The sequence below is a fragment of the Neopsephotus bourkii genome, unplaced genomic scaffold (genome assembly GCF_033783945.1).
Source record: "Neopsephotus bourkii isolate Nb327-2 ecotype Australia unplaced genomic scaffold, CSIRO-AGI_Nbou_v1 NB_1655, whole genome shotgun sequence".
Taxonomy (NCBI): Eukaryota; Metazoa; Chordata; class Aves; order Psittaciformes; family Psittacidae; genus Neopsephotus; species Neopsephotus bourkii.
Genome location: NW_026902129.1, coordinates 1,486,704 through 1,512,226, shown reverse-complemented (window position 1 = coordinate 1,512,226; position 25,523 = coordinate 1,486,704). Strand labels below are relative to the sequence as shown.

General features: G+C 39.0%; 1 protein-coding gene across 4 annotated transcripts in view; it reads right to left on the bottom strand.

Moving 5' to 3' along the window:
* Window positions 1-25,523, bottom strand: part of POU6F2 (POU class 6 homeobox 2) — a 303,405-nt gene that overhangs the window by 50,627 nt on the left and 227,255 nt on the right. For all 4 annotated transcript variants that reach the window (XR_009728688.1, XM_061374874.1, XM_061374875.1 and 1 more), the window contains exon 6: window positions 6,423-6,569. Coding sequence is in view for 3 of the 4 variants with exons in the window: in XM_061374874.1 (XP_061230858.1) it covers window positions 6,423-6,569 (147 nt within the window). In the remaining variant the exon portion in view is untranslated. The remainder of the gene's footprint in view (window positions 1-6,422; window positions 6,570-25,523) is intronic.

The window sequence follows — 25,523 nt, the reverse complement described above, 5'->3', positions numbered from 1 at the left end:
CTTCTTATGAACTGAGTATCACTTTTCCATGTTACAGATGGTAATTGTTCTAAATTTCACCACTGTTTTAAGAAATGTGGATATCTATTTCACAATTGTGGATATCCAAAATTTACCAGTGATCTCTTCCTTAAATATACAAAAGAACCTAGCTGGCCACTGTTACAGTATAATGAGCCTCACTCTCTGCCCCTATCCATTTCAATGAAACTACCAATTTGCATGACCTGAGAGTTTGGTCCATACATTTTTACATTTATGCCACTGTGACTAAAACTGAGGTTAGAGAAATAGTGCAGTAAAATAAAGGCACAGTCAGCAAAATTATGTTAAAAGAATTACTTGTCTTTTGATTCAAATTCACCTGGGAGGTAATTAAACAAACAGCCTCCTCGATGTTTAGCTGTGGGGAGCGGAAACCAATGGAAAATAACCCCTTGCCTTACAACTGACCTTTTCTCATATTACGTGCCCTTTTCTTCCTGCAAACAGCAGAACTACATGTATTCAGCCCGGTGAAAATTTGAGGGGGGAAAAAAGAGAGTCAGGCTCCACCCAGCAGGAAATCAAGATATTAATATGAAGGTTTGTCAAAACAGATTCTCCTGGTGAAGGATTTTCCAAGGAATGTTCTTAAATGCTAGTATTATTTGAGTGTTACAATCCTTCCTCTAGCCTCTCCCTCAACATGTGCCTCTTATTATCTTGGGCTTGCATGAAATTCCCTTACTATATAACACTCTGATACCATCAACTCAGACTTCTGTCAATCTTAGGCCTGGGAAGACTCTGTTAGCAGTCACTACTGAAACAATTATTGTTTGGATTTTTGTGAGCACTGTTAGATGTTGTGAGGGCTAAAACATTAATGGTTAGCATGGATTAGAGCTGCATAGCTGAAACAGATGGAGCAATGATAGCAATTTGTAAGAGAAAAGGCCAATGGACATTGCATGATCAGAACAGCACAAATCGCACATACTCAGGACTTTGAGAAGGGTTACAACATTACATGGTTTGGGCCTCCTAGAACTTCTGTGACAGTTAAAAAACCCCACACAAACCCAACAAATGTCCTACATTATGTTTTTAAGTCCCATGAGGAGGTTTGCCTTGCATTCCCTGTGATAACTGCCAATTTTACTGGTCGGTGTAAAAAACCAGCTTAGGTTATATACCATTCTCAATGTATCTTCTTGGAGATGACTGCTAATATGATAATTCTAACTTTGTACTTTGATCTGTAGCAAAGCAAGAAAAAGGATGAACGACTATAGAGCTGAATAAGAGCAATAGGAAAAAAAAAATAAACAAACCAAACCCAAGCAATGTATTAGTCACTTTGTACCCATAAAAAACCCCTATACTTACAGTGACTATGTACTTGAGTAATTTAACATGAACAGTGTGAATCCTGTATTTCTATTTAGCTAAAATCTGCTCATAAATAGCTGAAATGAAACTGAAGACAAAAGTTAATAAACAAATAATAAAACTGGGCTCTCCACTCAGTTTTTTCTCACTTGCTTAACTAAACTGCATTAAAATCCACCTTAGATTTTAAAAGTGTATTTTCTTTTGCAGGGAAGATAGCCTCAACTACAATCACCTTTTCCCACACCAGTTTGTAATTAGCTCACTCTCCAAAAGAAGGCAGTAGCCTTGTCGATGGGAACAGAGCAGTCCTAGCACTGTGGCCTATCATATATTTTCCATATTGTAGCCTTGGCCACTTTAACTGAGACAGAACAGCTGCTATGCTTGGAATTATAAACTAATGTACCAAGAAAAAGGTAGTTACAGAAAACAGTGACAATAACAGTACCTACAGATACACATGTAGTAGTTGGGAAGAAAGACATTTCTTTTGGAATGAAGATACTTTAGCACTTTCCAAGGCAGTCCACAATGAGGACAATGGTGTTTTTTAAAATCCTATTCCCTGTTTTTATTGCACATGACATATTACATTGTATTGTACAGTGTGTGGTGCCGAAAAATTGCCTGCTTATTTAATTGTGATCCTTCAACGAATCTCAAAGGGAGCGCTTTATTTCCATTTCTTTAATTTACTAGTTCTTTAGCTGATGATTTTATTAACTCTTGTGTTTGAGAACTGATGCTTAACAAAAAAAGAAGAAGAAAAAAAAGGCCCTTGGCAGTATTGTGAAGGCCTGGAACTGAATAATGCACTTTAATAATGAGGGATAGAGCTATGGCTTTTGCTGATGGCTGTGACCGGCTCTGTGACCTGATTATGTCGCAGAGTGTCAGCAGCTGAGACACTACAAAAGGGAGTGCATCCCATCAAATCTATCTCCATTGTAATCACTCGCACTGCTGAGAGGCTTGTTAGGAACAGGGAATCCATCAGGCCTCATTAGCACCATTTACCATCAAGAAGCTCAAAGAGCAAACGTGTACCCTCTCATCAGAATAATGAGAACCAAAGTACTCCTATTATCTAATTGGATCAACAATGCCTCTCTGTCTGTTTAGTTTCCTGAGCTACTTGTGGACTACGACTCTCAAAAATTAGTTATTTTTGTTAATAGCCAGGGTGGAGCTATATTCAAGGTTTTTCATATACAGAAGGTTTTCACATCTAAGGAGCAAGTCACAGGCATAATGAAGCCCAAGTTCCTCCATTCTTAGATTATACTGATGCCATCTCAATGAAATTCAGTGTTCAATTAAAGTATGTAATGTACAATTACACCATACTTACTCAGATTTTCCTATGAACTAACCAGGAAATTGAATGTATTGCCCTCTTTAATCACAAGACAGTTTATAATGCCAACTCTCATCATGCTACTTTTTACTTATTGTTTTCCAATCACTGACTTAGGATGCATTTTTCTCCTATCAGACAACTCCCATTTTTCCAAAAAAGGAACTAAACTTAGCATCCATAGTTAAAATGTATTTGACACTGCTGAAGTTGAGGGACAAATGCAACTGACGACAATTAAGTGTCATGTTTTAGAGAAGCAGAAAGCTGGCTTGCAGATAGCACTTACATAAAACAGAAGCATCAGCCTTGCTTCCACATGTGTGGGGCTCATCTCCTTACAAAGATTAAGAAAACAGCCAAAATACAGATTTCATGTATTTAGTAGACATAATAAACCCCACTCAAACCTCCTAATGTGTTTGGATTTTTTTTTTTATTTTCAGTAACAGAGTGAAAAAGAGAAATGTTGGGTTGTTCCATCTCTGAAGAATCCAAGAGCAGCAATGGCACCAGGATGCTACTATAAGGGCAGGCTGAAGTCAAAGAGGTAAACAGGTTTTCTATGAAATCAGTGAAATCTACTGACAGGGTGGAATCTGGCAATTCTGCTATCCTGGCCTTTAAATTTAAGATATGAAGCCCAGTCCTGCAAATGATTCCTGGAAAGTGCTGAGGGCAAACAGAATGTGAGCAGCGTTACATGGGCCAATAGCTCTTCATAATATGCCTCTGAAAATGAAAATCTGATTTAGAGTCCCCTACCTGTACTGTATCAAATTAATCAGGTGAGCTAATCATATTATTCCAATGGATTAGATCTCTTTGCAGCAGTAGTTTTTGGGAGCTTTGGTATTACAGTTCATATTGCCATCCAAAGCAAAAACAAATTAAGATCATCATACCATAATTGTGAATTCCAAAATTAATTTAATAACAAACACACTATATAAATGACTGTTAATATATACAGTTTGGTTATTGTGATTGTAAGAACTCCCACACTGCTGGGAATTAAGGCCATGCCATATGTCCTTTAACAGATTATTTCCCTAAATTTGCTATAGGATCCTGGATTTGACCTATAGCTTAATGTCTCCAGGGAGTACAGATCACCACATATTTAGCTAGACAGATGGACATTTACCAGCCCTGAATTTCTGTAGCAGAAGCAGTGTATAATTACAGAGATTGCACATAAAAATAATCTGGTAAGTCATCCAGCCTTACATTTGCAGGGGTGAATTTTAGGTGTCACACATACCATTCCCTGAAAGGAGCAATTTACAAAAGGCAGATTCCTAACGTATGATGGAAATCTGGCTCCTTAACGAGTCCAAGCAAATCTTTCAGAAAGGAGCATCCCAAATTACCATTCACTTGCACCCCCACTTTTGAAGAAACATACCTTTCAGTTCTGGTTCAGGTGCTATAACTTTATCAATTTGCAGGCAATGTAATTTAATTTCTGGCATGCAGTTTAGTTACTCTGAATAGTCCTGTTTTGTAGACAGATAGCTTCAGAACTGTGCTCTAAGCAACATGGGTTTCTACTGAATATTATAAAAATGGGTGTTATATTACACACTTATTACCAATATTTATCTATACTGTGGCAAGGTCGGCAGTGCTGATTACAAACCAAGGAACATTTGTAAAAACAAGTACTAAAAAGACAGCTCTTCTTTAAAAGACCTAAGCAAACAAATAGATTTTGTAATTTTATCCAACAATAGGGAAGATTCTTCCTTTCTCTTCTCTTCCTCTGCAACCTGTGGAATTATTGGACTTTACATTATGTGTGGAATAAACGAGACTTAGCCTGAGGGAATCTACAGTTTCACTCAGTGGTATCTTTACAGTAGTATTTTTTTTGAAACATATAGTGAACGGCGACACTTCACTTGCATTTTCTGTGGAGAACATGTAAAGGATAAACTATCAAAAAACTAGTCTGGGTTTGTATCTTCAGCTCTTACAATGAACATCTTTGGTGCCAAGTCCCTCACTTGAGTGGTAATTGTGAACTATTTCTGGAGCACAGATAGAAACAAGCAGGCTTCTAGGTTGGAGCTGATCTGACTATGAGTTATAGGTATTATAACCAACTTTTCTTCCAAACCAATACCCCATCCCTCCAGAAATCTTAATAGGCTTTTGAGAGCCTCCATTTAAAGCTGGCTGCATAAAATGATCCTTTGATGAAAAGGGATTGAAACAAGGGTTAAAGTAGACATTGAAAGGTTATTGTAGAGGGCACATTGTTCATACAATCCTCCTTTAATATGTGTGGTGTGCACCTGCGATAAGATGATTCATTAGATAAGGCCTCACTTTGACAAGCTCCATCGTTCAACCCTCAGGGTAGTGATGGAACAATTCTGCACCCACCCAGTAAATATAACAAGGTCAGCATTTTTTTTTCCTGGGACTTGGATGGTGATAGTGAAGCTCAGGATGGAGCTTTGTTTACGTGTTATGATAAAAAAAAAAAAAAGAGGGCTCCTATAAAGTGTTGTCTTATATTTCTTAATGGGCCAAAATAAAAAATGTCACCCCTGTTCCAATTAAATCCCATGGAGATAGAAAATGACCCGGGGAAAACCTGCTCTTCAAGTTTTTTCTCCATAGGAAACAGTAAGAATGGAAACTAAACTTCAGACTCACATATCACCCAAGCTTCATCATTTCAATACACACTTACCAGGGCCTAACAACCACATATCACTGGATATCACCATACATTCAATCTGTAGCATTTAGAATAATGACATGCAAATTACTCAGTTACCACAGCCGGTCTTAAGTTATATTGACAGATTTGTTGCAGTGACTTTATGTGAAACAAGTAGTTGTGTTAATTCTAGTCCTAGTAAATGTGATAAAGAATGACAATGGCTACAATCTGAAAGCCACTTAAGCAGGCTGCATCAATGGAATTATTTACATATATATATATATATGGCTTCAGATACATAACTTTCTCCATCATATTAAGAATGAAACAGTAACAAATAAGCAGCTCCCAAGTGCAGGTAACACAAGATCTCTCTCCTAGACACACCATAAAAATTGCACAAGATTCTGTTTGGAAATTTTCTTTAAAGAAGAGTTTCTCCCAGGTTTGGCACTATGGACAGGCAGATTCATTGCAAACTGCTTAAATTAGTCCTCAAATGAACAAGCTACCCAGCTAAATCTGTCCCAGATTCTTCATTACAATTTGTGTTCCTTTACTTGAAACATTTAATACTCTTCTTAGAAATTAAGTAATACAGAAATGCTACAATTTGCAAAAAAAAAAAGTGTACTCTTAATACCACATCGGTGCTTTAATATAGTTATCTGTTATTAGGCATATGTAAATGGCAGAAGCTGCTATGTTTGTAAAGAATCACAGGCTTGCTGGACTTTTAAAATACCAAATTATTGCACTATTTTGACCTTTTCTAAAGGTTGAATTAAAACAAAACAAATGCTAAGCTCTTTCTGGCTTGAAAATACTTTCAAACAGCTCCTAACTTCCTCCCAGTTCTCAGACTTTCCATTTCTTACCTTGTCTGGCAAATCAATATTTATTTATCTTCGATATGTGTGCTTTTAAATTGCTATCATACAAGCGGAACTCATTCTTGTCCCAAGATCAGCCTGCCATCAGAATTCACTGTTTGCTCCATCTTCTACTCACCTGTCCCTGTGCATTAGTGACGAGTTGACCTGTGACCCCCTGAAGACTGGAGAGGGCATTGCCAAAGGCCTGGGAGCTCGCTATTGAGCCCATGGCTGCTGCTGCTGCAGCCGCTGCTGCTTGACTTGCTAGTGGATTATTAACCAGCTGAAAAAGAAAGAAAACAACATGGTAAAAACCCAATAAACCCAGAAACACAGAGTGCTAACTGGATGACATAAAAGCCATTGTGCTAATGTGGGTAAAAACCTGCCTGCTCTGAGAGCTTGAGTAATTCTGAGAGGTTCTTATTTCTGAGGCTTTGGTGTCTTTGACAAGGAATGGTTTTAAGAAAGCCAGAGGAAATTCCATGTTAACATTGAAGAATAAAACTCTCCTTTTTCACCCTTTATTCTTCCCTTCCCCCCTCTTTTTTGACTTATGGTTGTTGTGTTTATTCAGGCTCAATATGCTAATGCCACAGGTGTAGCAGCCTAATCCTGCTCTAAACAGCAATCAGTGAAGGATTACTATTTGATTTAAATGGGAATGGGATATTTACCTGGGGATACTCAGAACAGAGACTATTTTACTAATGACCACAAAAATGAGAAAAGCCTGTAGATCCTTTTAATTAATATCATTAAAGTATTGGTCTAAACATCTAGATAAATCACAGCAGAGGACTCAACCCTGGGATTAAGTTCAGTAGAAACCAATTAATAATTCAAAACATACTTGCAAAATATGATACTAAGCAATTTACTGCTTCTCAATTGCCACTGATTAATTGCAGGACTCTCACATTTTCAGGAAGTGAGTTGTACTGCCCACTTCAGTCAGTTCTACCTGAGTGCTCCAAATAGAGCAGAGAGCACAGTGATGGCTTTCACTTTTGGAGACTATTGGAATCCCACAGAGGAACGCTCCTATCAGCATTTGGGTTTATCAGACATACAAAACGTGTGTTCCTCTGTTTGAATGAAACATCCTCTGGTAGATGGTTTGTTCTTTGGGCTACTGTGAAGTTTATATTTTCTCATACTTTCTGAGAATGGACATTCTTTGAACCAAGCACACAGGGATGACAGTAAAGAAAAAACCCACCAAAACTAAAATGCTGGGAAATGCCCTTACTGGGACAGCTGTCCTGAGAACAATCAAACAAACTGAGTTCAACAGGCTGAAAATGAATTTTAGAGTGGGTTTGCCCCCTAAGAATCACTGCATTTCAGCAGAGCTTGCAAAATGTGCATTAGCAGGGTAAAGCAGTCTGTCTGAAGTCTGAGACAGAAAAAAGTCTGGGAAGAGCAAAGACATTTCTTAGGCTGAGGTGTAAATGCTGAAGCTAACTCACAAAAGCCTAATGCTTGAGCTGGAATTAGTAAATCCTTAGATGACAAGTAAATTGTCAATCCTATAGAAATGGAGTCACAGACACCCATAAGGGATGTACTGCACAGACAGGCTCTGCTTCAAAATAGGTTATAAAAAATTAATCAGTGATTAGTAGAGGTTTTAAGCATGTTACAGATATGAGTAGTGTGTATGTTATAGATGTTTAGAAGCCCATCAGTAGAAGATGTCAGATATGGTTATAATATATGCTTATAAGAAACCTACTTGTCTGTTGGACATTGCAAAATCTACAACAATTGATTGGTCATACATTAAAACATCTATTAATCATTCATTAGCCCTTCATGAAGTATTTATAAATGGAACCTTGATATAAAGTGTTGCCTAAAGGGGCGCCTTGGGCACATCCATTCCCTCTAGAAATTGCAAAGTAAATAACTAAATAAAGATTAGTAGCAATGCTGGAGAGAAAAGATGACATTGTTGGAGGAAATATTTTGATTTGGAAAAAATTGTTATATGAATCTCCAGAACGAGTCTGTGGCATCCCATGGCAAGCAAATCAAGCAGGAATAAAACAAAAGGAGGAAACTGCTTGATTAGCAGTCCTGGTGAGCTGTGAAGAGAGTGGAGACAGGTACAATGACCAAGGTGAAGCTCAGTCCCTGAATACAGAGTGGAAGCAGTTCCACCGACTGCAGAAGATGTGAGCCCAAATATAGTTGCATGCAGTCCTCAGTGATGTGGGTGGTGATGCCTGAGCATGGCAGTGTAATGCCAGATAAACTTGTAGATAAACTTGTCAGTTTTCTGCTCAAAACACCAACATGTCTATATCGTCCAGAGCAGAAGCTGGCAAACCTTGCCTTTCCTCACAGCACTTCACAGGCAGCACTATGACTTGGAATAATTCTCTTGTAGTAGCTGTAAATACTTGGAGAAGAAAGGGGCAGCAGCAAATGTAAGCCTTTCAGAAAAGGCTTTCTACAATCTTACTAGGAATCCTACAGCACCTGTCTGCAGGTGTAACTGATAATCTTTGCATGGTTACCTGACATCAGCTAATAAACCACACTAGCTGCTACAGCTTATGGCCTCAGTTGTGTATAAGAGATACCTGGGAAGCATAAGTAAGCTTGTAGATCTGGAAACTATAGAGGGTTAAAAGCTTCTAAAAATCAGACTATCACCTCCTAGAATCTCCTTTCCATTTTTCTTGCTGCAGTTTTCAAAACCTGTACATTTTCAAATACAACAATAAAATTTAATTACAACAAACCCTGGAGACACTCAGGATTGCTTTTAGTTGCATCACAGAGATAAGCTACTTATTAAAAATGATGGCAGAGGTTATGATATGCATAGGTACCCTGGGTAGTACCATGTTCCAGGAAAAATCACAGTGAATGGGCCAACTCACAGGGTAAGAGACTTTTAAGTACATGTAAAAACATCCCTATCTATTCATAAGTCTGATTAAAAAGGAGAAGATGCATCTTTCTTTGAACACTTTGGGAAGCTGCTCACTGCAGGATACGTGCTGTCAAACTGACCACTTTTATATCATGCACAAATTTGGGTTGGAGAAATACACCTCACTGCACTATGTCTGGACACCAAGGTAATTTCTAACACATTATATCTTGCTTTTTGTTTTAAGAATAGAGTCTCTGACTTGAGAGGTTTATGCCATTTCTCAGTGCAGGCTGGATCCTGAGATCCAGTTATTGGAAATACTAGAAATATATTATGAAGATCCCACAAAGGGCTTTTCCCATTTTGTTTCTCTATTTAAATGATGATTTAATTTGGAATGCTGAGACATTTGGGGCTGTCCATTCCAGTGCCCAAATTTCTGATCCCACTCAAAACACCAGCCATAACAGTAGGTAATAGTGATCTTAGTTTAACGTGACAGGCCAGCCTCTCAAGGATGTCTCTGGTAATGACATGATTATATGGGGAGGTGGATTTTATGAGGAAGAATCAAATCCTGCAATAACTGAGTAGCTTCAGTACACCCTCCTGACTTCCCAAAGCTGAACTTTGAAAGGAAAAGCATATGAAAGTTGTTCTGCTCTCACTCAGTGTAAATCAGAAGCTGTCCCAATGCAGCAAACAGAACTCACACAAATAAAAGTAACCTGTGAAATGATGGGGGATGAAGATCCTAAAACTGTGTAATGTGAAGCAATTATTTCTAGGGTTAGGAAACAGTCTGCAAAAAGAATGATATCAAGACAAGTGTGGTAGAGTCCATGCTGCAAGCGGCTTTCTTGAGAACCACAACTACTTTTTTCTTCTGGAAGAATACCATCTTCCTCTCTTGTTTTTCAGATAACTTAGTACCTCAGTGAAGTTTCAGTGAGAAACTGATCAAGCATTCAGGTACAGCTGAACACAAGATCAGATGTGATAGCCTACGCAGTACTTCCACTTTTCTCTATAAAAGGCATATCCCACTGAACTGTCCTTCCCCTCGTCTGGAAATCAAAGAGCCAGTTTTACTCATTACAACATCACCCATCCAACAAGTACAAAGAAAAAAACCCAAGTGGTTTAACTGATGAAAAGCCAAGACATTTCAGGATGCCAGAGCATCATATGAAAAAAAGGGCCTGTAACCGAAAGGTAAGGTCAATTTATGTAGTGCCAGCATAAGAATGAAGTTAGATGGCGTGTGTTTCCTAAAGGGCTTGTGGGAGAGGCTAAGAGTGAAGATATGCTATCTGAATGCAGCAATGGGGATGGAGGGACATACTGTGGAGTAACAGAAGGCATAACTTCATTTTACAAAACAGTATTAGAGTTTTTCAGGAAGGCTGTTTAAAAGAATCACATTTCTGGATACCTCCTAGAGATTAAGCAGTGTAGAAAAGCAGTATATTTGATTAGGGACCAACAGATCCTCAGTTGCCTGTGTTCTGAGACAATCCTGTCTGTAGGGAGCATTACACTACTGGATCAGCTACTGATCAGCTGAGAATGTTTGCCTAAACTAATGCTTTTCAGGGGAAAACGGAAAGATCCTTTGATTTCGGTAACATTAAAAGTTGAGAATTCAGCAATGGCTCTCAATCAGAAACACATGACAGTTTTCTTTGCAGTCCAGACTGTGAAAAAGTAATCATAGAAATGAAAATTTTATTAGTATGGCATTTGCTTTTGTAGGAACTTTTAACTGAGAATCTATGTGAATTTTAGCTGTGCTAAGATTATGAGAGAATTGCACAATAAAATGTAGTGGGTTTTACTCCCATGTTTTCACGGTGATTCCTGAGATAGATTCTGAGCAGCTGTCACTTGGCCTTAACGGAAAAAGACCATTTCAAACTGAGCACAGGCTCCTGAGGGTATTCTGGTACCTTCTTCTTTATTGTGACCAGCATTATCATCCATACCGGGTCTAAACGGCAAGGTATTGGTAGCAGGGGAGCTGCAGATAAGGGGGGGGGGGGGAAGAGTGAACACAACAGAAGGAACAGCAAGCTCAAAGAAAGGAGGAGGAGGAGGTGATCCACAGCAGACCAGGAATCCCCACTGTAGCCCTTGGAGGACCCCACACTGTAGCAGATGGATATTTCCTGGTGGGAACTGTGATCCGTGGAGCGCCCATGCAAGAGCAAGGGAAAAGTGTGAAGAGGAAGGAGCAGCTGAGAGGAACTGTTATGGACTGGCCATAGCCCCCTGTACCCCTGCACCACTGGGGGAGGGTAGAGGAGTCAGGACTGAAAGAGTGAAGTTAAGTCTGGGAGATTCAGGAGGAAAGTTGTTTTAATGTTTGTCTTTTTGTTTCTCACTACCTGAATCTGTTTTAATTGGCCATAAATCAGTTACCCCAAGTTGAGCCTGTTTTGCCTATGTTACTGGTAAGCAGTCTATCTTGATCCATAAGCTTTCTCATCCTACTTTCTACCCCATCCCACTGAGGCAGGGAGTGAGCAGCAGGGGAGCATTATGCTGTTAGCCAAAGCTAACCCAGCCCACCATCCCGTTTTACAGTAACTGTAGACTATACTGACAACAACAATATGCAAGTGCCTTCAATACCTTGAAGACACAGAGACAGACTATTCCAACCTAGATACCCATATGTTTGGTTTCTAAACATGAACAAATTGATGCAGAACTGTTTTCCTTGAAGTCTCTTGTAGCTCTTCTAGGAAATTCTTTACATAGCATTAACTGGCAGAGGGGAGACTGAGATCAGACATTAGGAAGTTCTTCCCTGTGAGGGTGCTGAGGCGCTGGCACAGGGTGCCCAGAGAAGCTGTGGCTGCCCCATCCCTGGCAGTGTTCAAGGCCAGGTTGGATGGGGCCTGAAGCAACCTGCTCTAGGGGAAGGTGTCCCTGCTCATGGCAGGGGTTGGTACTGGATGAACTTTAAGGTCCCTTTCAGCAGGAACCAATCTGTGATTCTATTAATGATTCTATTCCTAGTTGTCTTCAATACATATATATACGTCATACTTGTTGATATCTCCCTGGACCTACACTGAATCTCAAAATCCTTGAAGGCATTTTTTAAAAAGACACCTCAACTTAATCCTGGAGAAGCCCCACAATATCACAGTGATGAGTGACAAATGAATGTCTGTAATAATCAACAATAAGATCAGTTAGCATTTATATAGAACTTTACAGCCAGATGTTTCAACTGTGGGTACCTGAACTGTGCTGCTTTAATTCATTTTTAGGGTCTTTAGCAAAAATAAGTCAATTTTTCAATAAATCTGTGAACATGCAGATCCCAAGAAAGCCAAGAGAGAATCCATATGTAACATAAAACAGAAGAAGCAAATTTTACCCCAAAAGATACTATGGTCAAACCTTTTGGAAGCCTGGTATATTTAGACACCAGTTTGAGGCTTTTTTTTTATCTTTTGACCTCCCCTCCCTTCTTTTTAGTTTATGCAATAGGCTAATTACAACATTTAACTTTCATAAATGAACAGCAGGGTAAAATGTCTAATGAAATGGCTGTCATAGAGCCTAATCATGCATAACTGTTTTACAGACATGCCCCAGCAGGCAAATTGTTGAAGCTCATCCCAAATTATGAATAAAAAATTACATCTGTCAACATCTGTTTTTTGTATGGTGCTAGGATATGACCAACCTATGAACTATACAATGAATATCCAGACCTCTCCAATAAAGTCTGGTTGTTTCAAAACTGCACAGGTCTACATTTTCAAATGCCTGTAGATGGTAAGAGTTCCAAATAGGCTGCTTAGACAGACATTTTAGTATATGCACATACATCAGAAATTTATGTGCAGAATATAGTGTAGAGACAAGGATACTGGAATATCATAAAGCACCAACTTGCCAGGGACACTTAAAATATCTGGTTCTCCCAGATACTTAATCTGCTCATTATATACATTTATTGTGGCTGAGCTATTTGCTGTCTAAATCTATGCTGAATTTTCTATCAGGAATAAGTACTGATAGCAGTATCACTGATGCAACATGACTTGATTCAATGCAAAGCGACGCGACCTGAGGTGATGGGAAGCCCGCAGTGCTCATGTATGCCTTGATATGACATGGATAGAGGAGGATGCAGAACATTTCTCACAGTATCTTTGTAAACAAGGTGCTGCTGGTCAAATTGGAACCAGCCTACAAAACTAAGATAACAATTTACAAAATACAAAGAGGTGTATTTTTAATAGAGCCATGGCAATGCAAATAAAGAGCAGACACCATTCCCAGGTCTCTAGGAGCAAACTACTGGAGACATGAATAATGAAGAATGCATTAGGGCACAACAAGAACTGAGTGGAAACCACCCCAGCCATTTTCATTTCTGCTCTATTAGTGACAGAAAAGAGAGGAAAGGAAACTGGAGGAAACGGATCCTGTTTGGGTCTAATCCCACAAGATAAACTAAATCGAAGGTGTCAGCATGTCTGAGGCTGGATCTTGTATGTTTACCAAAAAGAAGAGTGGACATATTTGAATATATTGAATATATTTAGATATAAATAACCACAAAGAGTATCTGAATGACTCCTTTAGAGCAGGTCAGTACTTAAAGACTACGCAGAGAATCCAGTCCTGTGGGTTCCTAGCAGTCCACATTTATAGCTTACAAGTATGAAATGATCTGTATGAGCTGGCACACACTGTTCCAGACTTCAATTAAACAGAGACATATTGGTTTCATCTGGCTCGTTACATTTATGTTTATGTAGTCTTTAAAATACCTACAAGTGAATCCACCTGATACTATGTGTTTGAGAAGTTCCCTCCCTGTTTTCCCAGCTTCATGAAGAACACGTGAGATGTTATTTAAGGTCCCTTCCAACTGTAACCATTCTGTGATTTTATGTGTGATGTAAACGTACTGTAAACAAGCTACCTCTTCTGACTTGATGGAATTGTGCATCGCTACTAACCATAAATTGTATTGGTACTTACAAAAGAGGAAAGAATGCAAAACAAAATTATCTGAATTCTCCAGTTTTCTGGAGTAGTTCCCATGTTCATTATTATGAAAGCAAAGAGTATTTCCCAAACTTTCTGAAAGGGGCTTCAACTCCGCTCATTTCAGGTTGATTAGTTCCTCAGTTCCTGTGTTTGCCTATTTTAGAATGATTTATCTGGCTTCTGAAAGATGCTTTCCCCACAAGAAAAATGGTTACTTCAGGGCTCCCTTGCTGCTAAAAAAATGAACTCTTATCAAAAGGAAATTGCCATCTGTCTTCTCGGATAAGAGCCTAGCACTTGGGTCTCAGTGATCGAGCCTCTATAGAAAGTGTGTCAACTGTGAGACACATTAAATTCATCTCCTTAATCTAAAACATTTATTTGCCTTCCTTTTGAATGTGTGAATGGCATGGGCACATGTAAATACGACCATTTGCATATATAGACATGAAAAATGCAATGTGAGGTCACACCATGATAATATGACACTTCATGTTGGGTATTGGAGAAAATATTTCTGAAACAGTTTTGGCTTACAGTACATTATGCAAACCTAATATAAACGCCTGGAACTGTTTATTTGAATATTTGTATTAAAAATCAGGCTTTTGGCTACAGACTTTCTCTTCTGCCCCTTCAGAGAATAAATCCTACTTAATACTTAGGGACACATTGCTGATGGAAAACTTTGAAGCTGGAAATACATCTGGATACTTTAATTTACTTGTAACAATGGTAAGTAGCATCACCAACTACGTCTGCTTCCATGTCAGCCAAGTACTTACACTATACTCTCATTGACTTGAATGTGAACAAGATCAGATCTAAAACTGGAACTATGTGGAATATTTTCACTGTTTTCAGCTCAAAACTTCACCTTACTTGATGCAACCATCTGATGCAAAGTTGAAGAACGATACACATGACTCCTCAGTGGAGTGGTTAGCCCAAAATCCAGATCTGGTTCTGAATTCAGATCTCTAGGAAGCTGAAGGAGTTAATCCTCTGCAACTATGTCAGTTTGGCCCAAATTCAAAATGACATAAACATCATAATTGATACCATGTTTTTGAGAAGTTCTCTCTCTGTTTCCCAGGTTTCATGGAGAATACATGAGAAATCAAATCAGCTGAGACACTGACTTTTAACTAGGCATTTGAGATCTGCTGAAATCTCATCATACAAAGTGAGATTTGAGAAGTGTGAACTAAGTTGAAAGAAGCATTTAGTTTTAAGACCTTGAAGTCAAACCCACAGTTCTAATAAATATAAGACGTGAGTGATAACCGCTAAAACAAGACACCTGAAAGTCTGTGTGAGAGGAAAGGGCATGCAAAAGAGGATGCTGGGGTCCCTACGCAGGATACTGTTAACATCTTCCTTGGGGCACGATTTTATTAGTTTAGTACAGTGGCCAGTGGAGGCCAGGGCATGTGACATTGTTCAAATGTTTGCAGTCTGTGTCAGTGGGCAGGTTACTGCTGCTACTCCTTTCCTAAAGATAGAGGAATGAACGCTTAGGAGCCTGTGCTCCCCCTCCTTGCACCAGCACCATGTGAGCATATTGCATCTCAGATGGTAGCAACCTCCTGCTGCATTCACCTTTAGAAAGCTTAATTTGATTGTAAACATAAAGAAGCCACCAGCTAACATAGGGCTGATTACAGCACTTTAGGGCAACTGTTTATACATAGGTACACCCACTGGTCTCACCAGCAGCCCTGCTCTGTACATAAAGCTACATACAAACTGGTATCAGTTGTGCATTTAACATGCCAAAAGTTGTGCTCTCAGTGCAGCTCCAACAGAAGAGGAAAGGCAGAAGGGTTAACAGTGTAATGCACGTATGTAACATTCCCACAGATAACCCTCTCTCCTCACAGGCACTTCCACCTCATCTAGTGTCAGCAAGAAACCTGCTCCCCAAAGTGAGCTGCCCTAGAAGCAGCAGTGCCAGAGCTTGCTTATGCACGCTGTTTGTGGCTGGGCTGAACAGCATCAATGAGGTGATTCCAGGTTTCATTTTGTTAATGTTCTTCTGAGAGGTGTGCCAGTCATTTTAAATGTAATGATTGCTTTGAAAGCTTTTCAAAATTTATGTATTTATGTATTTATCTATCATAACCCAGCCATAATCCTACCTTTCTTGGGTTTTCTGGGGGGAAAAAAGCCATGACTGACTGTCCTTCTGCTTTTACCTACTTGATTCCTTTTCTCTGATCTCTTCTCTCCCGTCACAGTCACCTTGCTCATGTCACTCTGGATCTGGTCACAATAGGTTTTTCATATGGGAGTTCACACAGAGCTGCAAAAGCAGTAGTAAATCTACTGTGTCTGTAATGCTGCCATATTAATTCCTAATCAATTTCAAAGCTGTATTTGAAGCTCATATATTTCACCCCAGCAAAATCAAAATAACGTTGAGTTGCCAACAGCAAATGAAACTTAGAAATATAATTAAAAACATATAGGCTAGGAATGTATTGTTTCTGAGGTCTTTGCAATTGCCACTGTGCTAGGCACTATAAATTGATGGCAAGAGGGTATATGAAACCGAGATCCTCTTATAACAAAAGCATAGCTCCATATTGCTTGAGGTAACAGAAGAACTGTTAGCTGAATGTGAGTGATGACTGCAAGTATAAGCCAAGGAATTCTTTTTTTTTTGCTGCAAGGATCAATTCCAAATTGGTCAAAATCTGAGGCTGAGGTGCTGCAAGGACTGCTTAAAGTTAGGCTTCATGCAAGTGCTCCCCCAGTCCTGGGTGAACTCGAGAGGGTTTGTGTTAGTGTATTCCTGTGACTATAATTCTTCTGCCTCACACATAGAGATGGTCTGTGCCATACCACCCATTTCACTTGTCATTACATAAAATCACATGCAAATATTAATTTACCTCTATGCTGTTATTACTGTATTTTAAACAAAAGTCATGACAAGGTTTAGCTATCATCATCCATTTTTTGTGTGTGGAGGCAGAATGTCAGAAATAATGCCTAGGTTATTAGTCGCTATCTGCTACTGGCTGAATGCATAGCCTGAGGAAAGTCTAATTATCATTTACAGTAAATAATTTCCTCCATATTTATTATCAATGGAAATCTCATAGACATTCGGCCAAGGAATTCTGCTATATGGGCAAAACTATGTACTATCTTTTTCAACAGCAGCTCAGCTTACAACCTGAATGTCTGTAGCTTTTTCATTAAATTCATTATTGCCTTATTGTACCTAGACTCTTGTTCTTCCATAAGGCACTGTCAATAGACAGACAGATGAATTTCTTCATGTTCTAAGTATTTTCTACTTTTATCTGCTGACCAGATTCACAAAATATTTATGGGCCCTGCAGCAATTCTTGTGCTGTACAAAACAAGGGATTTTTTTTTGGTGCTAAAAATAACATAAGTTCTAAGTTCTTGGTCTGATTCTGCTTTCTCTCCACCGGAATATAGATCTGGTGCGATTTTAATGAGATCAGCAGAGTTGTGATTGGTTAAACCAGAGGTAATTGTTGTCAGAATCAGTCCCTTCAATTTCTTACAGGCTTCAAATCTGCAGTAAGGGGGGAACAATATTCTCATTTGAAATACTGGAATTAGCTAATTACAATGATACTTTATTTAAATCAAACGGCTCTTCAGAGGCTTACTGTAAACTAAAGAATCTATCCCCTGAACTCAGCAGTCAAAACATTTACACCTGCAGTTATGAAACTAATGGATATTTCATCTGCAGAGTGAAAAATTCCCTCCAAACATCCTATTCAACCCCTTTAAAAAAATCCCAGACAGTTACAAAACACAGTTCAGGCAGACCTGGAGTGAAAAACAAAAAAGAAAAAGAAATAAATGTTAGGTCCCATGAAACATTTAGGTGAGATCAAAATGATTTCTTGAAAGGAAATGTAAAATGGATCACCCCCACAGGTGGGTGTTTTATAAACTCAGTCAAAATACTTCATTTCAAAGAAATCATTCTTAGGTGCCTTCTCTTCATCTCACCCATTTCGAAGTTCCCAACCATGTGCCAAAACACACTTCTGGAAAAGGTGCAGCTGCAGACCTCTCTGCAGCCACTGGTACTGGTGGGTGCCACTGGTAATTCTGGTAAGCCAAGGGTCAAAAGGCAACCCAGTCAGGCAATGCTGCTGTTCTAATGCACTCCCAACAAAGGCAGAAACCAGGATGAATCCAGACAGAGTGCAATTAAGGCAAGTCTACACCTATAGGGATGCTGGGGATGGACTCTTCATTAGGGACTGTAGTGATAGGACAAGGGGTAATGGGTTAAAACTTAAACAGGGGAAGTTTAGATTGGATATAAGGAGGAAATTCTTTCCTGTTAGGGTGGTGAGGCACTGGAATAGGTTGTCCAGGGAGGTTGTGAATGCTCCATCCCTGGCAGTGTTCAAGGCCAGGTTGGATGAGGCCTTGGGTGATACGGTTTAGAGCAAGATGTCCCTGCCCATGGCAGGGGGGTTGGAGCTTGATGATCTTGAGGTCCTTTCCAACCCTAACTATTCTATGATTCCATGATTCTATGATTCTATCACATGAAGGCAGGCACTACACCTATCACATTCCTATTACTTGCACATGCAATAAAATAAATGCTCCCTAAAAAATATGAGCAATGTGCTGTATTTCATCCAAACTTAGAGCTGACTATATTCCCTTGAAAAGAGAACATTCACAGAAGGCACTCATATGGTTTCTTACCATGCCAGGAGTAACCAGATGAATAAGCATGGCCTGGCGTTAAGTACATATTAACTGACCACAAAATGAGAGTGCAGTCATTTTGTGTTGAGTTTTTTCCTCTTTCAACAATGGCAGACAACAAACCCCTTAGTTTAACTTCAGAGAAAGACAGGGACTCTGACTTGCAGAAGACCTGATGAACATCAACCAGCCAGAAGAGGCAAACAAATCAACTGCCTAAACTAAACCAGAAGTTGTTATTTTGTGGAAGTCCAGAAGCCTCAAAGGCTCTCTAACATTTCCACTGGTGAACCACACACTATGGGATATCAGAAGGCTTCTCGTCCCCTCCGGTCTTGACAAAGATCTAATTTAAAGCAGATTTACTTGACATACTGTTAGAACTCCAAACTATTTTCTTTCATCAAAAGAAAAAAGAATAGGCTGCTTATTTAAATCAATGTCAGTGGTATCAGACCTCTCTCTTTGTTCCTAACTAATACACATTCAACAACAGTGTGAATCTTAAGAGCCATCAGTGCAACAGGTCAGCATAATCGCACCAGCTTAGAGCAAGGCAGAAGCTAGTGTGCTGATGCTGACTTGTGAGAAATAAATCATAAACTTTATGGATATTAAAACCAGTGTTAAACCAGGGTGTTTTATACAGTAATTATAAGGTTATTTCTCAGTAATTCAATCTACTGAGGGTGAAAATATCTTTTTTATTGTTGCCTATGATGGTAATAATTCTCTCTGGCATCTGTAAAAGCAACAATAGCTTTTCATTGATTTTGCTTAAAAGGAAAGTTCAGGGTTAGAAAATTAGTATTTCATGTGGAAACATGAAAAACTTTCCAAAGTGTATGCGATGGAAATGGCAATAATTATGTTTGAGGAGGAAGGAAGTCTTGTGATTAGGGTCCCTGTATAGAGATCTAGAAATCTCACCAGGGGGCCAATTCTTCCATGTATTTTCATTTCTTTAATTTCCTGTCTGAAAAAAATTAGAATAATGGAACTCCCTTTCTTTCACTCTGTTTGTTTGTTTTCTCTTTTGATAATACACCTGAAAGCCCATTAGGACTGTATGACATATGCACATGCAGCAAAGGAAGGCAAGATCCAAATTAAAACCAATTTTCTTATTTCAGGGTAGATCTGCATGTGGAATATTTCTTCCTTTTTGCTGCACAGTACCTACTGGTTTATATATTTGTTCAGTATTTCTGTAAGTCGGGTGCTTAAGCCACTGCTATGATATATATACAGGTAACATTAATGTAGGCCAAAAAATTGCTCTGAGGTACAGAAATGAATGAACATCTAATTGACTAGCAAAGCTGCTCATAAAACATGGGTCTTTAACTATGAAGCACTTAAATGATAAAAATAACTACAAGGGGCTATTTGAAAGTGAAGGCTGACTTTACACACGGAAGTAGTAGATCCAGAAGGGCACAGTATATATGTCTGGCTCTGCTGCTATTCATAAATTAACTGTTTCAGCTTTGTGGGCTTATATTATCATAACACCCTGCATAAATAAAAGCCTTGTCTTCTCCCTGAAGTTGTGATCTGACAACATACATAGTCTTTAGAAAACACTAATTTTACCATTTATGCTCTGGACACTTTTCATAAGATGAATCAATTACTCAACTTGCCACTGCAGTGGTGGGGAAAGCCCAGATGCATCCTACTATTTCTTCTGGCTTTCTATTTATTCACACTCTTGTAGTAAATGTCAATTATGATACCCTGTTTTTATCAAGTCCTATTTTAAAATGAATTACAGTAACTCAGATAATGCTGACTTGAGCTCTAGAACCATCACTCTATCTTATTATGCAGAAAAGATGACTCACTTGTATAAATGACCCTCATCATATAGCTGTTAAAGATAATAAAATCAGGGGGAAAATTGTATGTCAAGCCACAAGAGCTGTACTACAGGACCCTTATTTATGATCGGCAGTAACTGGCCTCCAAGGTTGGTAGGAGAGATGAGTAGTCATGGATGCAAGGCCTCATCCACTCATCTCTACAAGTAGCTCTTGTGCAAAAGAAGGGTTGATGATACAGTGGGCAGCACTAGGGAGCTCTTCTGGCTATCGTCTGTCGCTGCTGGGACACAGACAGTTTTGCCTCCAGTTGGCTCCACCCTCGTGGCAGCCAGCTCCCCACATCACCAGCAGTGTCTTGGGGCCAGCTCCTGTCCCAAGGAGGACAGCTCTAATTGGTCTAATTTGTTTTCTTGCTTCTTGTTTTGTTCTGGTGGGTTGTGTGTGTGTGTGACGGCTGAGCAGATAATTTTTCAGTTGTTAGCAATCTACCCCACTTCACGGTATTCTCACTAACCAAGATCTACTTTTGCTTCCTTGCCATTACCTCTTCTTTCCTTGGGAAAAGAATCTGGAGAGTCAGTAGAGACCATATACTACTCCATGCTGTTCTATGGAGGAGTCTCAGTACAGAGTGCCTTTGAAACTTCAAAATATGTTAATTAGCCAGAACCAAAACAGGAGGTGGTGCTTTACTCAGGGGAACTCTACAGATGATGTTGCAGGGGCATCTCAAGCTCAGATTCTTTTCTCACACTGAGATTTATGTCCAGTGCTTACTACCTATACCTTAATAAATGTCCTGGATTGGATATGTAGTAATAAAAGGAGTGGGAAAGATGTGTTTAATTAAACTATTCTTGGGCTGACCTTTACATCCAAAAGAGTGTAAAAGCTTGGAAAAAAACTAGTACATCTGGAGACCTGCTCTTTGCTTACCCCAGTGTAAGGCAGGTAGGAGTCAAGCCCTAACACTATGAATCCAGATGCTTAAAAATAAAAGTAGACGGAGCAATAATCCCATTACAGTATTACAGAACAAACAAGCAGTAATAAAAAGAAACTCCACGGCAATGCTGTATGAGGAACATATTTGCCAAACCTGCATCAAAAATGTCCTTGAAACCAAATTACAAAACACAACAGGCATAAGAGGAAAACTGAGGAAGAAAAGAATACAAGAAAGAAATCAAAAAGCAATCACAGGTGAATTGGTTGCCTTTGGGACTGAGCCTTGAAAGTCCACAGCTCTGAGGGTGTGTGCATGTATAAGAAATGTACAAGAGAAAATACGTGAAATGGAGGGTTGCTCCATAGACTTTAACGAACAAAGAACCTAATATAGGCTACAGTCTAATATAGGTGATATGCTATATCAAAATAAGACTGTGAAATATGTTATATATGCATTTTGGAACGTTTCCATTACCCAAGCAGAGCACAACTAAAAAAGTGCATATAGTGATTAATCTCACCAAGGATAAAGAAAATTACAGGTCTTGAATTATATTTACAGAAGCAAAGCACTGCTGAGCTAATAAAAGAAATAACTAATTCTAACATATCAACACAAGAGTGTTGAAACATAAAAAAGTGGAATCATAAGAATCACTATTGAAATAATTATTTTAAATCAGACACATGATATGTAACACATCATAAACCCACTAAATCCTAGATTAGGAAGAAAGAAGACTATAGGTAAATCAAAACACTTATGTATTTCTGTCATCTTTCTGCATCTCATGAAGCCTATACACCAGTCCTGCTGTGCAGAAGATCTAGGAGAAGAGATGATAGGCATACGTAAGTCATTACATAAGACATGAGCCTTTAACCTACATGTGATGATCTTAGGAACATGCAGTCTTTTTGACTAGTGTTCTTTTTAGTTTAACAAAATAGTGTCACAACTATTCTAATATACTTTACAGTAGTACAGGAGAAAAAAATTTGCAGTAATGCTCCTTTCAAGCCCATATTCTGTTGCAAAGCTATACAAATGGCCTTTGGGGGAATCTGGTTTTGCAGTTTTCCCAGTTTTTGGTCACACTGCACACCAGGCCTTGCTGCCTGACTTTGGGCACATCTGTGCATTCCTTAGTGACTTAGATTTAAGCAGAGAGGTAAGAACATCCATTAAGGTCCATCTCTGAGCCCTGACTACATAGGACTACTATATAGCACTATATAGTCTAGCTCCCAAATGACACACTGAAGTCAAATAATCATTAAGTGACAGTGTGACTATCTTTGCATCTAAAGCAGAATGATAGATTCAGGGCTTTGTAGCTCCCATCTTTGGGAACCTGTGACTGGTCTCTAAGTCTATGTAGTGACTTATGATGAAAACAAACTGTCTAGAGCAGCAAGGTAGACATGCTTGCCCAGGCCTCGAAACTCATTGACTGTCCCCTTCTGCCTGCTTTTTGTTCAGCCTAGTTATCCTGGGCACAGTGTTAACAAAGCCAGACCTCTGCACCAGCTTCAGTACCAGGTTCTCTGTTACACAGGGCAAGAGCCTTAGGCCATGATACAGAAAATCTGCTGTTGTGCTTAAATTGTGTTTCTATTTAACCGCATGCCCATTTCCCATGGACAATAAAGGTGCTGTCCTGAACGTACTCATTATAAGGAGAATGCCGGTAATTGTGCCCCTGGTTTTATCAAATAAATACATAACCCCCCAACAAAATAATGAAAAACAAATCCTTAGATTATGCATTAGTCGCTGTTCTTCACTGAGTATCTCAGTTTGACTGTGTTCCTGTTTTCTACAGCTGTTGTACACTGCAATATTACAGTGGAAGGGAATGTGCAGAAAATCCTGACACCCCCTCCCCATCTTTGCTTTTAACCTCTACTTAGGCCTATACAAAAGTAAAGAAAATGTTTCATCTCCTAAAAAGAACAGCTGAATTTATGCCCATTATGGTCATCATTACTAATAGCAAGACTACTATTGGTATGTATCTTCTCATCACAGACTTTTTAAGCGGGGGTCAATAATCTCTCTAGGAGTTTATAAAGTGCTCAAAAGCAAACCAACAAAATTACTCCATATAAATCATCTTGATGCAGATGAAATCACATTCCATTTCAGAGAGAATACAAAACAATCCTACAATCTTCTGAATGTTGCTTTAATGTAGACTTCTTTGAAGAACTTCAGAAACTAGCATTCAGACAGTAATAGCCCACAGAACATTGTAAACACCTTATTTTAGATAGAAATCACATCACTTCTAAAATAGGGTTCATGTACTGACCGGCAATCAAATAGGGTGAAAAGACTGTGTAACACTGTGGAAGTTTTCCCCTCTGGTTTCAGCTCTTCTTAGAGGATTAAGGTCTGGAAACTCAATTTGTTCTACTGTTATATTATCTATAAAGGGTGGTCTCTTGCTAGCTGGCTCACCATCTTGCCGAATCCCAGCACTTCAAAATACACCTATTTGATACCTCAAAGTTATAGGCCAAAAAAAAAGGGAAAACAAAATCTACCTGGAATTAATCAAAGGGGTTTTTCCCCATCATTACTTTCTGAAAAAAAAAACCCTCCAAAAAACCCCCACACCAAACTATGATTCAAATATCCTATATTATAAAAGGAACTTGCATTATTGTTGTGTTGTGAAGAATCCATTAATCAAACTGAAAGGTAAAGAAATTGCATTTTTACTTCTGTAACGTTTTAATATGAGATTCTTTTATTAAGAAACATAGCTTAGGACACTGTTTCTCAGAGACCGATCCTTCCTTAGGAGCTCAGAAAATCTAGGTCTGAGTTCTGTGCCTGTCAGGCTCTCTGAGTGACCTTGGACAAGCTAGTTAAATCTCTTACCAACTCATTTCTCCATCTGTAAAGTGGAGATAATGGTAACTCCTTTGTCTCGCTTGTCTGCTAAGACTGGAGCGTCTTTGGGAACAGGAAGTGTTACAGACTATGTGCTCGCACTTCATGCAGCTCAGTGGCCTGTGATCTTGGCCTGTTCTTCTAGATCCTTTGCTAACACCCTCTCCAGCTCTGCATCTTCTTTATCAGCTTCATCTTTGTTTTACAGGAGCAGATGGAGCTGTGACCTGCTCTAAGATGGCCAGTATGACTGCTGATCACTGTGATTTGGTTCTGACACTCTGGTAAGACACAGTGTGATGGAGGGCAGGCAAAATTCCTGTGCTAAAATACAGACTAAGGCATAGGATAAGTCTGGATAAGGAAATCTTTCAGAAAGATAGTTTTTAAGGCTTTCTTTTCCTTAGCCTTTTCATCAATAATACTTTAAAGCATACTCAGCAGAATTGGGGCAGTAATTCATAGTAAACTGATTTATTTAATGTATTTTTGTTCCCAGTGTTGTCTAGATTGGGAAAAGGAACTACCTGTATATTAAAAATACTTCTTTAATGACAGAATGGAAAAGACAGGAAATGATAATACCTCCTAGCTACCTAGAAGTGGAGTAAGTGCTGACAGCATCATTAGAAGTTCAGAAATCTCCAAATGCTGCAACAAGAACACCATGGGACTGAAAGTGAGCCTGACGATGACCAGAAGCAGGTAATATGACCCCATGCTATGCATATTACCCTTTTCTACCCAACCTGGGGTCTTATAATCCCCCTTTTCAGCTGACTTGGTAGCCTGCTGTTTTCTGGAAAGACTGGCCTGATGGCTGCATGTGTTTAGGGTCTTTGGAAGGAATTCAGCTTATAAAAACCAATTACTGGAATAGCAGCAAATATGAGATTCCAGAGGGTATGTGTTGGGATAGAG